Raw genomic sequence first — 16085 nt, forward strand, 5'->3', positions numbered from 1 at the left:
ATTAGCTGAACATTTCTAGTGGTTTCATATCTGCCAACTTGTACGGTTGCAGAAAAGGATTTTACTAAGTGGTAGTAAAACAACAATTAAGTTTGGAGGAATTTTCTAAAAAACAAAGCTATTAAGACAATTATAAGCATAATTAGCCAACAAATATGTCTTATCTACACATTTTTGTTAAATTTATTGATTTCTCGGGGTAGTATAAAAATACTTTTGAAACTTTATAATTAAAGATTTAATACGCCAAAATGCTAATGTTGCTACCACTAAGAAATTTATTTCTCAATCAGTCGTACAAGTTGACAGCTATGTAAAAATTTAAGAGCTAAATAAGCTAATTTCATACTCATCTGTTGTAGTTATCTTAGCATCAGCCCTGCGAGAGGCTCTAACTAATTCATCTGAGTAGGAATGTATGATGAATCGACGAAGCGCAATTGAATGGTAAAGAAATAAGCTTATTAATAGATCATATCTACATGTTTTTTAAAATTATTGATTTGTTGTGGTATGTTGAATATTTTTTTGAAACTTTAAATAGAAGATTTAATACGTCAAAACGCTATAATGTTGCTACTACTAAGAAAATTTATTCTCAACGACTAATACAAATTGACTGCTCTAGATCTTTTTTAAGAGTGCACAGGGAGTCTTCCCCCTTTTGTAAATGTGTAAATAGTGTAAATATTCTTTCTTTATCTTTATCTTCAATTTGTTCCCTTTATTATGTATCAACTTGCGATTTATTTTTATGTATGACTCAGACTTGATATTATCAATTATTGTTCATTCTGAGATTTAACTTAATGTTAACGCTGCACCTCCCTTCCCTTCCACCACATATTATTCAATTTAGATGAAAGAGCAGATATCCATACATGGATAGGTACTCTGAAAAAAATTGATTAGTTAGTTAGATCTTTTTGATGAAATTTTTGTTAGTATCTTGATAATTGTAGATCTGTTACGTGAGTAATTCTGCAAAATGTTGAAGCCTGACATAAATATGAACTTTAAACTCTAACAACAATTAAGTTTGAATTTAAGTCCCTATAAAAACTTTATAGAAACTTTAAAATTCGATCTAGAGATAGGAATTAACATGATAATTATTGCAAATATTTTTTAAAGAATTCCTTACAAAAAAATTTTTTTTTAACCAAAAGGGTATTTCAGTAACTACTTTTTCAGGAAAACTCTTAAAACACTGATTCAAAATCAAAATAATAATAATAAGAGACTAAAATGAATATAAATATTTTCTAGGCATAAAATTAGGGAATAAAATCAAAAAAGTATAAGTTAATTATTTTGGAATCTTTTAAAAAAAAAATTTAAGCTAATGGTGCCTAATTTTTTCTGCTACTGAAACCTAAATATCTGAGCTTCTTTTAGCGGAATCCCAATACTTAATTAAGAAATTTCATAAATAATTCTGAACATATTTATCAATGAACGGCTGTGATTAATTTAAATTAATGATTTCAATTTTTTTAATTATTTTCAGGAAAACTCTAAAAACACTGATTCAAAACCAAAATAATTATAATAATGAACTAAAATGAATATAATATATTTTCTAGAAATAAAATTTGGGAATAACATCAAAAAAGCCAATTCTTTTAGAATCTTTTTCAAAAATCTTTTAAGCTGGCGAAGCCCAATTGTTTTTGGGTTCGGAACCCTAAATATTTGACCCGCTTAAGTGGAACCCCGAGACTTGAGAAATTTCATAAACTATTAAATATTTAATAGTGAACGGCAATTATTTATTTTGAAAATAATTAATGGTTTTAATTTATTAATTATTTCGAAAATATTTAATGAATGAATGAAGAATGAAATTTTTTATTCTTTCAGTTTATTTATACTTGTTTTAAAATTGGGTTTTATACCAGACATTTGAATTTCCAGGCTTGGAATAACATCAGTCTAGTTCTTCTTTTTATTTTATTTTATGCATAAACTGAATATAAATTAGCTGAAATGCGGTTTTCATTTAAATAAAAAAGAAAAAGGATGAAAACCTTGAGATTAGCAATCAGATGGATATTAAATAATTAATGAGAAATTAATTGGCTATAAATTTAATTACAGGGTTAGGTAACTAATAATGTTTCATAAAATCATAGCTGGTAAACTCTTGTATTCCCTGTCACTTTTTCACCGAATCCTAGGGTTTCACGAAACTCTATATTATAGCAATTATATTTTTTGTACAAATTTTAAATTTTTTCATAAAAACTTTCTTTTAAAAAAATAAGGACTCCCAGTTGTTCACAAAAAAGTAATTAAATTTTTTATAAAATTTGTTTCATAAAATATGTTTCTGTTTTCAATTATTTATTATAAAACGCTCCATAACACCACATAATCTTGGTAAATCAAATTTATCAATAGGAATTTGACAACTATTTGGTAAAATTTATTTGAACTTAAGTGGAAGCTAAATCAAGGAAATTTCCACTTGTTGATCCTTAGTTATCTGCCACTTAGTTCAAACATTGTTAATTAAATCCTGATTTTTTGGTATTACTTTAAAAAGACAGAAAATTTAAAATGGATAGTGTGTAGTTAACAAAAATTAAAAATAATAAACAAATTAAAGAAATAACATTTTACAACATTTATGATGAATTTTTCATTATAAATAAATAAATTAATCAGATTTTTTTTTCAATTTTTGAGAAGTTTTTTATTAAAATTTAATTAAAAATGCAGATATTAATTTTTTATTTCTTTTGCATTTATATGAACTAAAATTAATAAATTAATCCGATTTTTTTATATTTTAGTTTATATAAATGTAAAAAAATAAAAAATGAATATCTGCATTTTTAATTAAATTTTAAAAAATAATTTCTCCAAAATTTAAAAAAATCGGATTAATTTATTAGGAGAAGTTATTTTTTTAAATTTAATTAAAAATGCATACATTCATTTTTTATTTTTTTACATTTATATGAACTAAAATTTAAAAAAAAGCGGATTAATTTCTTTATTTATTGTGAAAAATTCATCATAAATGTTTTAAAATGTTATTTCTTTAATTTGTTTATCATTTTTAATTTTTGTTAACTATACACATATCAGTTTTAAATTTTAGTGCATATAAATGTAAAAATATAAAAACAAGAATATCTGCATTTTTAATTAAATTTAAAAAAAAATAACTTCACCAAAATTTAAAAAATATCGGAAGTAACTTTTGACAATACCAAAATATTCCAATAAGAAGCAAATGAAAAACGAAAGCGAAAAATCTTCCTACCTTAATGAAGAGTTGAAAGGTAAATCCTTCCGCTCTCTGACCATCAACTGATCAAGGATGACAGCTTAAAGGATTATGTCGCCAAGACGCGCCAAAAGAGCCACAACTCAACAAAAATTTTCGGATTCTCGAGCAATTAACACTAAGTTGACCGCTTGCATGATTTTTCGTGCTTTCTTTTCTATGCACAATTTATTTCAAATCAAATATTATATATTAGTGTTCCTACTATTATGAGTTATCAAACTTGTATCCGATATTTGGGAAACAACAAACTATTTTTAAAGGTTAGTAAAAAGTGTACATTCTAATTAACTTATGTATTGCTCAAAATGAAGATAAAATTTGAAATTTTAATAATAAAAAATACTAGATGTGTTTAGAATAATGATAAGGAGAGATGCCAATTTCAAACCTGCCAACTTTTACGCATTTTGGCGTAAAATTTTATTTTTATATTTAAAGTGGTAGTAAATATATATGATTTTCTTCTTTTATAAACTTAATTTTTAAATGATTTTGATCATCACTATTCTTAACAAAAATTAAGCATATATATCAATATGTGTCACTATCATGGTTGTCAGCTTAAGCTTTTTCAAATACAACGTACTTTTTTTTGCTTAAAATTGAAATTTTAATTCAATTTTAATGCCACTGGGAAAAATCATAATGGAAGGGATTAAAAGTTGGCAGGTATGCAATTTGCTCCACTTCGTGGAAATAATTGAAAAATTTATGTTGATTCTGGGGTAAATAAATTTTATTTAAAGTTTAGTTGGTCACCACTACTTTTAATTAATTCAAATATTCATATAATATTCAAATATTCATTAAGGCACTTTTAATTATTTCTTAATGAGACGTTTAAAGTTAAATCGAACCGTTAAATTGAAAAATAAAAAGGTGATAGAGAGTTTAAGATAAAGTGTAATGAGCAATTTCACTTCAATTTAAACAAAAAAGAGTAAATAAAAAATGAGTGAAACAATAAGTTTGTTATTTTAAATATGATGCATATTTGCTTCGCCAGTAATAGTTGGTAATTTCTAGCAACTTCAATTTCGGGGAAAGCATAAAATACTGCTTACATATTATTATAAATGTTGCAAGAATAAACCGTCAACGTACTCACGTTCAGAAAAGTTCATAGGTTGGACACCATTTGTACCAAAACTAAACACTACTATTGGAAAAAAATCTTTCTCAGCTTAAAATTTAGCAGCCATTATTCGAGAGATGCTCAGTATTCTGCAAAATATTTCACAAAGTGCAGGTGAATTAAAAAGTTAATCTTGTAAAAAGGTTGATTCTGGCAACTCTTAAAAGTCTCAGTTGATGCAAAATTTTATGTTTTTTAACCTAGTTAAGACGCTACATGAAAGAAGTGGCATTTATGGGCAAGCAAATAAAATATTTTGTATTTAATCTTCTTAAGTTTTAAAAGTAGCACAACTGTTCAATTACAGATAGAAACATAAATATTTATATATTGAATAAAATATGGTGATAAAGTAATGACTTTTTTCTCCAAGATAATTTTCAAAAATGAAATATCTGAGTTACCACTTTTTACTTTTTGGAAAAGGATTCATAGAAACATTTTATTACAGACGTTGAACAGTCTTTTAAATTAATGTATATAGTTATTTCATGATGTATTGGATAGGGGCCGCTGCGCGGCCCAAGTGCCCAGTTTTGATTAATAAAAATAAGTAAGTCGTTGAACAGTCGACCCAATATTTTTGGGTTTACGACTACTAATGTTCAACTTTGAAGCCTTGTAATTNTCGTAGCCTTGTAATTTTGAACCTAATCCAGAAGATGAAGGAACTCCTGGATCAAGTATTGGGTGAAATTTACCTTAGTGGAGGACTTTTTGAGGGAACTAATCCACATTTGCTTTACAAGGGCAGGAAAATCAAGAAAACCACTCTCAGTTAGCCTGAATACAAGGGGACTCTAACCCATGATTCTAACCAGTATTGGGAGAATACTTAGCTATTCTACTCATTAGCTATGGTACTACTTCGCTGCTCTACTGCTTATCTAGGCTGCTGTTTAACTGTATGCTACTATATATATATAGTTAACACGTTTTAAAACAATTCTAGTGATAGACTATAAATGAAAATGAGATTTTAAGGATCGAGTTTTAGAAAGTAATGAGTTTCAAACACACATTTGTATGCTACTACTTAGCTGTATGCTACCACGTACACACATAACACGTTTTTAATTGAGCTAGGATCGTAAATGAAAATGTGATATTAATGATCGAGTTTTAATAAGTAATGAGATTCAAACACACATTTTGCTGTATGCTAAAATTTATTTATTAGATACTGAAATAAATACATTTATATTTACAGACATTTAAATCGTGACTAATGACAAAAATATGATAACATCATGATATAGACCAATTCAACAATTTCTCAAAATGTAAGTTTATTATTTGCTTCTTTTTTTGAACATTTAGTCACAAATTCTATCTGAAATATGTTAAAAGTTCTAAACCTCTTTCTTCATTACTAACCAGAAAACATGTCCTCAAGAGGTTCTGCACTGCTATTTTAACTAAAATTTAAAAACTACTCAGTTCTTTCTAATTTGAATTTCTCATGTCAGTCCTGTTTTTGAGTTATTTAAATAGTATTTTAAAAAAGTTCATTTTTTTATATCAAATATTGCGTTGATGAATTGTGTGAAAAAATGTGAACTAATTATGTTTTGTTTTTACCCAACATTAGTTAGGTATAGATGAATGATTTGAAGCGACAGTAGGACGCTAACACAATATTTTCCTACTAAAAGCTGGCAGATGCTTTCATCTCCAAGAACGATACAGATTCCACCAAAGCACACCAATCATGTTGCAGCATTTTCCTAAAATACATTTTAAGAGATAAATATATGGCATTTCATAAACATAAGGTCACTCAACTAATGTCATAATACATGAGGATCAATTTTTTCCCCATCTTTTTATCTTACATCATTTTCTGTCGAACAATTTTTGTCATCGTTTATCCGATCTTACATATTTTCGCATAGCTGATTTCAAATTTGAATCGGTTCCTCTCTACAAGTCTATATGCAATTGTATAATATTACATATTTTCGCATAGCTGATTTCAAATTTGAATAGGTTCCTCTCTACAAGTTACAGTTTATATGCAATTGTATAATATTACATATTTTCGCATAGCTGATTTCAAATTTGAATCGGTTCCTCTCTACAAGTTACAATTTATACGCAATTGTATAATATTACATATTTTCGCATAGCTGATTTCAAGTTTGAATCGGTTCCTCTCTACAAGTTACAGTTTATATGCAATTGTATAATATTACATGTTTTCGCATAGCTGATTTCAAATTTGAATCGTTTCCTCTCTGCAAGTTACAGTTTGTATGTAATTGTATAATATTACATATTTTCGCATAGCTGATTTCAAATTTGAATCGGTCCCTCTCTTCAAGTTACAGTTTATATGCAGTTGTATAATATTACATAATTTCGCATAGCTGATTTCAAATTTGAATCGGTTCCTCTCTACAAGTTACAGTTTATATGCAATTGTATAATACTATCTGAATCAGGAATTTTTAGAATTCACTCCAGTGACTACTAAACATCCACACTTCTCTGGAACGTAGGGCGTAGTAGGAAGCAGGCAATAATATATTTCCAGTTATGAGGCGATACGTTAAGACAGCGGTTCCCAATTTTTTACTGCTACTGAACCCTAAGCGATCGATCATCTTTTAGCGGAACCGCAAATGCATAAATATAATTTACAGGGTGCGTAGCTAAATTATTCAACAAAAAATAAGCACTTTTCAAGCACTCAAAATTATTTTTAGCACTTTTAAAAAATATCATAATTAGGCAGGGTAGAAAAATTTTCGACAATTGACGGGTTTAGATTGTTTTAACCGTCATGTCAAAAAAAAAACCTTTTGCATTGTGTTTCAAAATTGTCAAAAATCATGAAATTTTGAATCATGTAAAACGAATGGCGTTTGCATACACTACGACAATACGCCGAAATAGATCGGGGTTGAATAAAATGTGAAAACGTTGAATAGAACAATATGAACTGTGTTTTTTTTTTGCATAATTCGTAGCGAAAATCAATATCGTAAAGGAAAAATCACATTTTGAAAAAGGGAAAATAAGACACTTTTTAAAAACACCTAATGAAAAAAGCACCTTTAAGGGCTTTTAAAAAACGAAAGCACTTTTTAAAAACGCTACGCACTATGTAGTAGCAACTATGAACATACAAGCCAAAGAAAGACAGCTAATTATTAAACTGCGTCGCAACGTTTTCGTTTTTGGTTTGTATTGTCTTATCCTTGGCCACCAGAATATAGTATTGTAAATATAGTATTGAGTATTGTTTGCCAAGGTCTTATCTTTATCTATTTTCAGACAAATTGTGTAAAAATATTTGGTAATTATACACTGAAGAGCCAAAAAACTGGTATACCTGCCTAATATCGCTTAGGACCCCCGCAAGCACACAGAAGTTCCGGAACACGACGTGGCATGGATTCGATCAATGTGTGAAGTAGTGCTGGAGATAATTGACACCATGAATCTTGCAGGGCTGTCCATAAACCAGAGGGAGTAAGAGGGGGTGGGGATATCTTCGGATATCGTTCTTGCATGATCTTTTTCCGACCGCAGCGATGTCGTAGATTTGATGTTTTACCGGATTTCCGATACTCACGGTATACTCGTGAAATAGTCGTACGTGAAAATCCAAATTTCATTGCTATCTCGGAGATGCTATGTCCCATCTCCCGTGCGCCGACTATAACACCGCGTTCAAACTCACTTAAATCTGTATAACCTGGCATTGTAGCAGCAGTAACCGATCTAAGAACTGTGCTAGACACTCGTTGTCTTATATACGCTTTGCGGATCGCAGCGCTGTACTTTGATTGGCCTCTTTATTTGCATACTCATGCCTGTACCAGTTTTTTTTTTGGCTCTTCAGTGTAAATATATTAAAGGTACCAGAATAGCCTGGTTGGTAGGGCATTCGGTCGGTCCATGTCTAATAGGTCGTGATTTCGATCCCAGCCAGCTGAAAACACCCCGTATAGTTAATAGTGACTGATACACGTTAAATCTGTCAGGTCACAAAGTCTTCCATAGTCCCATAACAAATCATACCTCTGGGGGTATTGAATTGGAGATTGCCGAGTCTCTGGTTCAGGTCAAAATTGCGATCTGTGGATTAATGAATGGATGTATGAAAATGTCCGCTGCATAAACGGGCTGCGACGTATGTGTGTGGTAGAAGTTGAATTCCTGGCCATAAATGGTGCCGCTGGAAAACAAGAAGCACTACCCTTTGCCTTAACGGGATACGACAACAAGAACAAACAATATATTAAAGAAAAATAAAAAATAAAAAAATTTTGGCAACCCCTGCTCTAGGTCCCGCAACCTTAATTGAAGTCGTGACTAACAGTTGACCAACTCTGGTGTGAAGAGCGTTCGAGCCGATAAATTAGAAAGCTTTTTTCACGAGGAAATCTTTGCAAAAGAATCAATCAAAAATAAATTGCGGTAAGTTTTAATTTAGGTTAATCAATTTTAAAATTTTCCCATGAAATTTTGGAATATTGTGTGTATAGCAGATCTAAAGTGTAATGCTAGATTATTTATTACAATCGACTCTTGCTTTGTGTCCAGTAATCACTTTCTTAATGAACTCCAGGTGCTATATAGTAATTTTTTTGTCTTCAACTTTTTTTCGGAACCCCTAGATCAAGTATTTGGAGAAGTTCGCATTCGAGGAGGACTTTTTTTTTATGGAACTAACCAGCATTTGATTTACATGGAGAGGAAGACCACGAGAATCTCTCACGGTTAACCTGACCGCAAAGGGACTCTAACCCATGATCCGTCTACTACTGAGGATATTTTACGTTAGCACTGTGGTCAGTGCAAGCCAGATGTGGATTCGTAACGACCAGCCATCGCCGGGATTCGAACCCAGTTCACCTCATTGGACGGCGAAGGCTCTATCCCTTGAGCCATAACTTATTCTGTAATGCCCTACTTGTTTCTTTGCCAGCTAACTATGGATAGTTGACAGTATAAAGCTAAACACAGACGGCGCTAGGGGTTAAAATTCGTTGTAAGATTTCCGGGTTACTACTTCCGATTTAATTTTACGCCTAAGCTTGAAAAAAAAAGCATAATTTAATTTTATTAAACTTGTAGTGTTTTCAATATAACACGTATTTTCAATCTAACTTTTACCGAAACAAATAACAAAGGAATTCGGAAGACTCCACAAGCTTGCTATGATGCTATACAAAAAATAACAAACATTACTATTTTACACAAATATAGCAAAATAAGGGATAACACTCAAAACGTGGCCAACTTTTACACTTTATTAAAACTCTTTTGAATGGTGAAATTACGCGTAAATTTAAATACAAATCACAGTAATAAAACTTCCTAGAATATTAAGCCTGTTCACACTTCGCCTCGTAAGTATAACATAAGCGGAAGGATACACCGGAAGTTTTCTAAATTTCTTCCGGTTTTAGGAAGCTGCTAATGTTTACATTCAGTCAACATTAGCAGCTTCCATTCAGCCATTATTTGAGGCTTGGAATAACACTTTGTTTGAAAAGTTACGCAGTTGCCAAAATCATACCGGCACGATTAGGAACAAAATATCAATTTATACCAGGGATGCTAACTGCTCCGCTTTCTGCAAAAGTTATAAGAAATCGACAGCGAATTAAATAGCATAACTTATAAAATAATGATAATTACGCCTCTTTTTAAAAGAGTTCCTACGAGATAGCTGCAATAAAGTTATATTTCACATCATGCTTTGAATTTTTGAAATGTAGTGGCAGAAAAATATCAAACTAAAAATAACTTCCATTTCGTTACCATTAGAATATATTTTTTTACAAAGCGGAACAAGTTGGGATCTTTGATTTATACAACTGAACAGGTCGGGTTTCAAGTCATTTAAACTTTAATTCACCCAAACTGTCTAACAGTGACTGCGAATTATTTCTGGACTAACTTTCACCCAATATTAAATATCTCACTTTCTGAGTAAGACTCATAATAAGACTGCAAGAATTGAGAATTCAATTTGTTGTTGCCGTTGGCCATTAAAGCAAGGGGTGCGATTGATCTTCTTTTCCAGTGGCGCCATCTATGGCCAAGAATTTGACTTCTGCCATGCCCATACATCACATCCGTTAAGGGCGGACTCAATCATGCATCCATTCATTCATCTACAAATCGTAATCGATCGTAATTTTGACCTGAGATAGAGAACAATAAATTTCCAATTCAAGACCCCGAGAGGTATAATCTGTTATGGGGTCATGGGGGACTTTGTACCCTGTAAGTTTAACGTGCAACAGTCATTATTCACTACACGGGAAGCCTTCGATCAGCTGGATTCGCACTCCCGTTCTTACGAACGAGAGCCCAACCAACGCCTCCTATAACTGAAAGCATCCACACGGTTTTTAATAGGTAGTCCGATCAGACAACGCCTCCTATAATTGAAAGCCTCCACACGGTTTTTTATAGGTAGTCCGATCAGACCACTGTGAAGGATATCCACTTACCGAACGAGTAGTTTAATACAGAATATAGTTAAAATAAGAAAGTGTTAGCAAATATATGACTGGAAATGCATTTTATTTATGAATATTATTGGTTTGCCTTATTTACTTGTCAACCACTACAGATTCAATTCTCAAATATATAAGATAAATTTCTCTCAATTATTTTTNGGTTGAGAGAGGGGTAGGAATTGTAAAATGCATTATGAGAAAGGCAAGGGAAGATAGGAAAGATTATTTTGTAGGATTAATGGAGTATAGAAATACCCCAATTTCAGGCCTTGATCTTTCTCCTGCTCAAATGATGTTTAATCGCAGATTAAAAACTAAACTACCAATATCTAACAGACTGTTAAATGCTAAATTGTTTAGTAACATTAAAGAAAAGTTAATTGTAAGGCAAAAGATTCAAAAATCTCATTACGACAAAACTGCTCATACACTATCAGAGCTTCAGCCAAAGGAAAATGTTAGAATACTAAATTTCAAAAACAAGACTTGGGAACCTGCTGAAGTAATTTCAAAGGATAAATTCTATCCTCGTTCATATTATGTTAGAAATAGTTCTGGTAGAGTTTTCAGGCGTAACAGAAAACACATAAGACAGTCAAATACAAAGTTTAAAATTGAAATAGATCCTAATGATGATATAATTAGCAATTCCCAAGCTGATTTAAACAGTTCTTCAAATTCTCAAATCTCACAGAATTGTCATATATCAAATAGTAATGTGCAAAGAAAAAGTAATCGTGTTCGTAAGTCACCATCTTATTTAAATGATTATGTTGTATAATTGTATAACGTAAAAAGGGGGATGTCATGATAATTCTGTACATTGTAAGTTGGTGTTGGCAACAGTACCATTATTGATTGATTGTTGTCTTTGATATAAGTTGTTGTTGCAATGGCTGTGTAGCTAAAGAGTTGTTATGCTTAAAAGATGAACTATATTAATCCAGAAATAATCTCATTGTAAATACTATAAATAAAATGAATATGAAAGAACTATTTGTGTTCCATTAGAATTGTATTAACAACATTTGACAGGCAATGTTGCTCGCCCCCGTGACTTTGGTTCACAGGTGCCCACTGGGTAACGCGAAATGAGCAACAATTCTGGCATAGTATAGGCAAAGATTCAAATTCAGTGCCTGCCATTAGGAAAAAAAAAATATTTGGTTCTAAACTTGTTGTCTTGAAAACTCGCTATCTCGAAATTTTTTCTAGCGTCCCTTCAACTTCCAGATATCGAGAGTATACTGTAATCCATATTTTTCAGGTAGGTACGATCTAGGGAGCAAGTTGTACGAATTAGGAACCGGTTTCCTAAATCTTACCACTTTCAGACCTAGCAAAAATAATCATTTTTCAGCACTTACTGCACAAATATACCAATACCAGTAAATTAATATAAGTAACCTAATAACTGTATTTTATTATTAAAATATTTTACATGTAATTATCACTGATTTGTGACTGATAAAAATTTAAATGTGAATAATGTTACGATCTAGGCTACTTTCGTAAAAACTATAACATTTCTACGAAAGGCTTTTGCAATTTCTGCTCATGGCAAGGGGAATCTAATCCATGATCCGCCAACCACTGAGGATATTTTACTTCAGCACTGTGAGCCGGGTGCGGGATTCGAAACGACTAGTTATCGCTGATGTTCGTAACCGGTTCACTTCATTTGAATGGAAACGCTTTATCCCCTGAGCCATCACGGCTCTGGGAAATTAAATAAAGAAAAATGAAAAATATGTATATTTTTGTGCATTCTGTTAAACAATTTATTCTCAACAAATTTCCAAAATTAGTTTCAAAGTTCGCCGACAGATGGAGCTACTAAGCGAGAAAAAAATGTTAATGTTTCAACAAAGTGGAGCCCTTTTAACTTGACGAGTCAGCATTAGTTCACATTCATCGGCAATTGTGACGTCCCCGCATGCTATCTTAATCGATTTTGATCTTCTACTATTAAAATGTAAGATCACGAATTTCATCTTTGTAAATATGTATTCCTCATCCACCCACTACAGCAGATTTCATAAATTTTAAATCAAATTCATGGGTTAAGAAATAAATATAGATTATTTAACGCTTTAATGGACCCTTTATTTCTAGTAAAGGTAAATTAAAGTATTTTTGGAATTGAAATTGCTTTAAGAACAGTAATTGATATAAAGAAGAAAAAACTCATTTAGTTTATAAAAATGCCATTTTTTTCGGTGGTAAATATATTTAACATGACCTATTAGGAACTCACTGACTTTTATTTTTCCTTATTTATAAAATAAATTCCTTAAATGCTACAAACTTCAAAAGGAATTATGTATTTTATAACTTTTATACGTTTTTTAAAAGTGACAAATGGTTACCAATTTTATTCAAACTCACTTCAAGAAAGCTGAAGTTATTGAAAAATGGAAACCTAAATTAAAAGTGNTTACCACGGCCTTCGAAAGGGTTAAAAAGCAGAAAATAAAACTTTTTTTCTAAAACTTATAACATATGTTTATTTGTATTTGGTCAATTATTTTTTTGTCATCTTAAATCCATTTAAAATAATTGCTAAAATATTAACTTTTAAACTTATAAACGTAGTTAATACAAAAAGATGGCGTAAATGTGCGCAATTGTGATTTAAAATTTAATTAAATTTTCTAATTATTAAAAAATAAATAAGCTCTCAAAAATACTTATCTAGTCAAATTTATATCTAAATAAGGGGCAAATGAGTAAATGTTTTAATTTTCTTATTTAAGTGTTATATAATAAAATATTTGGAGATTTTGCGAGCATTACAAAGAAAAATGCAATTGAGGATAATTCAAAAATTTCTTGGTCATTTAATTCAGCATAATCAATTTTTAAAAAAGGGTGGACACATAAACTCACATAGCTATTATATCCATGCTTAGAATCTAGTCTTTTCTCGTTTGCTGTGCACAGCGAACGACACTTTTTATTTCGTTTTTCTTTATCGATTCATAAACCGAAGAAAAATATCTGACTTATGAAACGCATTCAAAATATACTTTTAGTAGTATTAATCCATTTTAGGTCAATGGAATATTAGCCAGTGGCAATTCGTAGCAGATTGAGCAAGTTATCAAAGGGTATAACGCTGGCACCGGCTAAATACACAGCTCGGACACAGGACATCGCGCGAATGCCAGCTAAATATGGCGCTCATATACACAGGGCATCGCGTGAATGCCGGCTAAATATGGCGCTCGTACACACAGGGCATCGCGTGAATTCCAGCTAAAAATGGCGCTCATATACACAGGGCATCGTGTGAATGCCAGCTAAATATGGCGCTCATATACACAGGGCATCGTGTGAATGCCGGCTAAATATGGCTCTCGTAAACACAGGGTATCGCGTAAATGCCAGCTAAATATGGCGCTGGTACACACAGGGCATCCAAGCCGGAAAGCGAGATGAAAAAGAGAAAAAAAAAACTGGTTGTTGAACCACTCAATAATAAATAATTTTCGGGAGAAGTAAATCTATTCTTAACAATAAACAATTCATAGCTGGAAATTTTTTCTCGGGGAAGAAGCAATTCAACATATAAACTGTATCCGTTAAAAAAAATTAGTAGTTATTGATATTTTATTGTTCCCGCAAAGAAGCTAAAAATGAAATTTATTGTTTTAACTCTTTTCCGTCTTGATATATATCCCAGATAGCATGTAACCTTACGACAACCTTGTGTTTTAACTTTATTTTCATTGTCACGAAAAGGTTTGCGGTAAAAACCTTTTTTCAATGTCGTAAAAATATTGCAATTTCCAACCTTTCATCCTTAAAGGAAAACTAAATGATTTTTAAATCTTTTTTAAAAAATATTGTTATTTTGGTTAAAAAACAAGCAAATTGTAACCCTTATTTTTTGCATTTTTGTTTGCTGTCATGATTAGGTTGGCAGAAATATTAAGCGAAAACCTTTTTCAAAGGAAACGAAATAAAGCAAGTATTAACCTTTTCAGCGAAAATATTAATAAATAATAGGAAAATATTTTGCAAAGGACCTCATTTAAAGGAAAGCAAATAAACGAGCATAAGACCATGTTTTTGGATTGCTTTTTTAAGGTCTGCGAAAGTACAATACGAAAACTTTCTTTTAAAGGTTTCTCGACACAAGTCTAAGCAATAGTTCTTTTTTAGAAACTTTTCATTCGAAAAATCTCATTAAAACAATGAATGAAAATTTAAAAATTTGAATCTGGAGTTTAAAATTGACTCTTCAATATTTTTTAACATATTTTTTTTCTCGAATTTGGCTTTAGGGGTCCTATGCGTTGCGGTTCCTTTAAAATGTGTGGCCTTCTCTCGTTCATTTTATCTTATTGCAAACCTAATTATGGTATAGCAATAAAATATCCGCGCGACGAGAATTTTATTTAAAATATTTATGTACAGAAAAAATTCGCCCAACAGTTTATTGTGAGTTAGAGGGTCATTGATATTAAGACTGCACGATTTATGACTAAAGAGAAGTGATGGTGAAAATAAAATCAGCATTATGCACCTACCGCCTTTATTTCCCTGACAAGCTGGTACCCGCTCTAAAGCTGGGTGGATTCAAAACCTAGACCCACAGTTTTTTACATCATATCTTTGGAGTGAATTTAAGAACATTTTGTTCACAGAACTCGATGCATAGTGTACAAAATAAAAGACAGACCACCCTGAATAGATTTTGATCTAATGATTGAATTTTCATGTTTTATAATTCAATCTTAATTTCTCGAAGGGGTGATCTCAAATATGCTAATTAATTAATTAGCGTCTTATTTGATTATTTAAGTTGCGAAATTAAACACTAAAATGCGTTTTTTTCAGAATAAACATCTCTTTTTTCCGACGGATTCAGATTTTGAACCCCCAAATTATAGGGGGTAGCCACAATCTGAGGAATATTGTCCCTATAGTTTGATCATGAGAGTGATCCAAAGTTTGGATGCCTCTATCTCAATTTTTTATTTTGCATATTTCGCCATACATAGAGACCTTTTTAAGCGAGTTAAAAAAAATTTGAACATAATTTTAAAATTCGTTTATCCAAAGATAATTACATGCAGAAAATAAACTTTAGTAGATATTTATTATTTTTATTACGCTATTAAATAATAGCTGGAAAATTTTTTAATTATAAGGCCTA

General features: G+C 31.1%; 2 protein-coding genes across 4 annotated transcripts in view; both read right to left on the reverse strand.

The window, feature by feature from the left end:
• LOC107442093 (synaptic vesicular amine transporter) overlaps positions 1-3395 on the reverse strand; it is a 41063-nt gene extending 37668 nt beyond the window's left edge. For 2 of the 3 annotated variants that reach the window (XM_043056651.2, XM_043056646.2), the window contains exon 1: positions 3275-3395. The gene's annotated coding sequence lies outside the window, so the exon portion shown is untranslated. The remainder of the gene's footprint in view (positions 1-3274) is intronic. The other variant, XM_071188278.1, reaches the window with a different exon arrangement.
• A 2191-nt stretch (positions 3396-5586) lies between these two features.
• LOC107442106 (CTTNBP2 N-terminal-like protein) overlaps positions 5587-16085 on the reverse strand; it is a 44739-nt gene continuing 34240 nt past the window's right edge. The window contains exon 8 of the mRNA XM_043056687.2: positions 5587-6163. Coding sequence (XP_042912621.1) covers positions 6146-6163 — 18 coding nt within the window. The 3' untranslated portion in view covers positions 5587-6145. The remainder of the gene's footprint in view (positions 6164-16085) is intronic.

Source organism: Parasteatoda tepidariorum, chromosome X2 (genome assembly GCF_043381705.1).
Source record: "Parasteatoda tepidariorum isolate YZ-2023 chromosome X2, CAS_Ptep_4.0, whole genome shotgun sequence".
NCBI classification, from domain to species: Eukaryota; Metazoa; Arthropoda; class Arachnida; order Araneae; family Theridiidae; genus Parasteatoda; species Parasteatoda tepidariorum.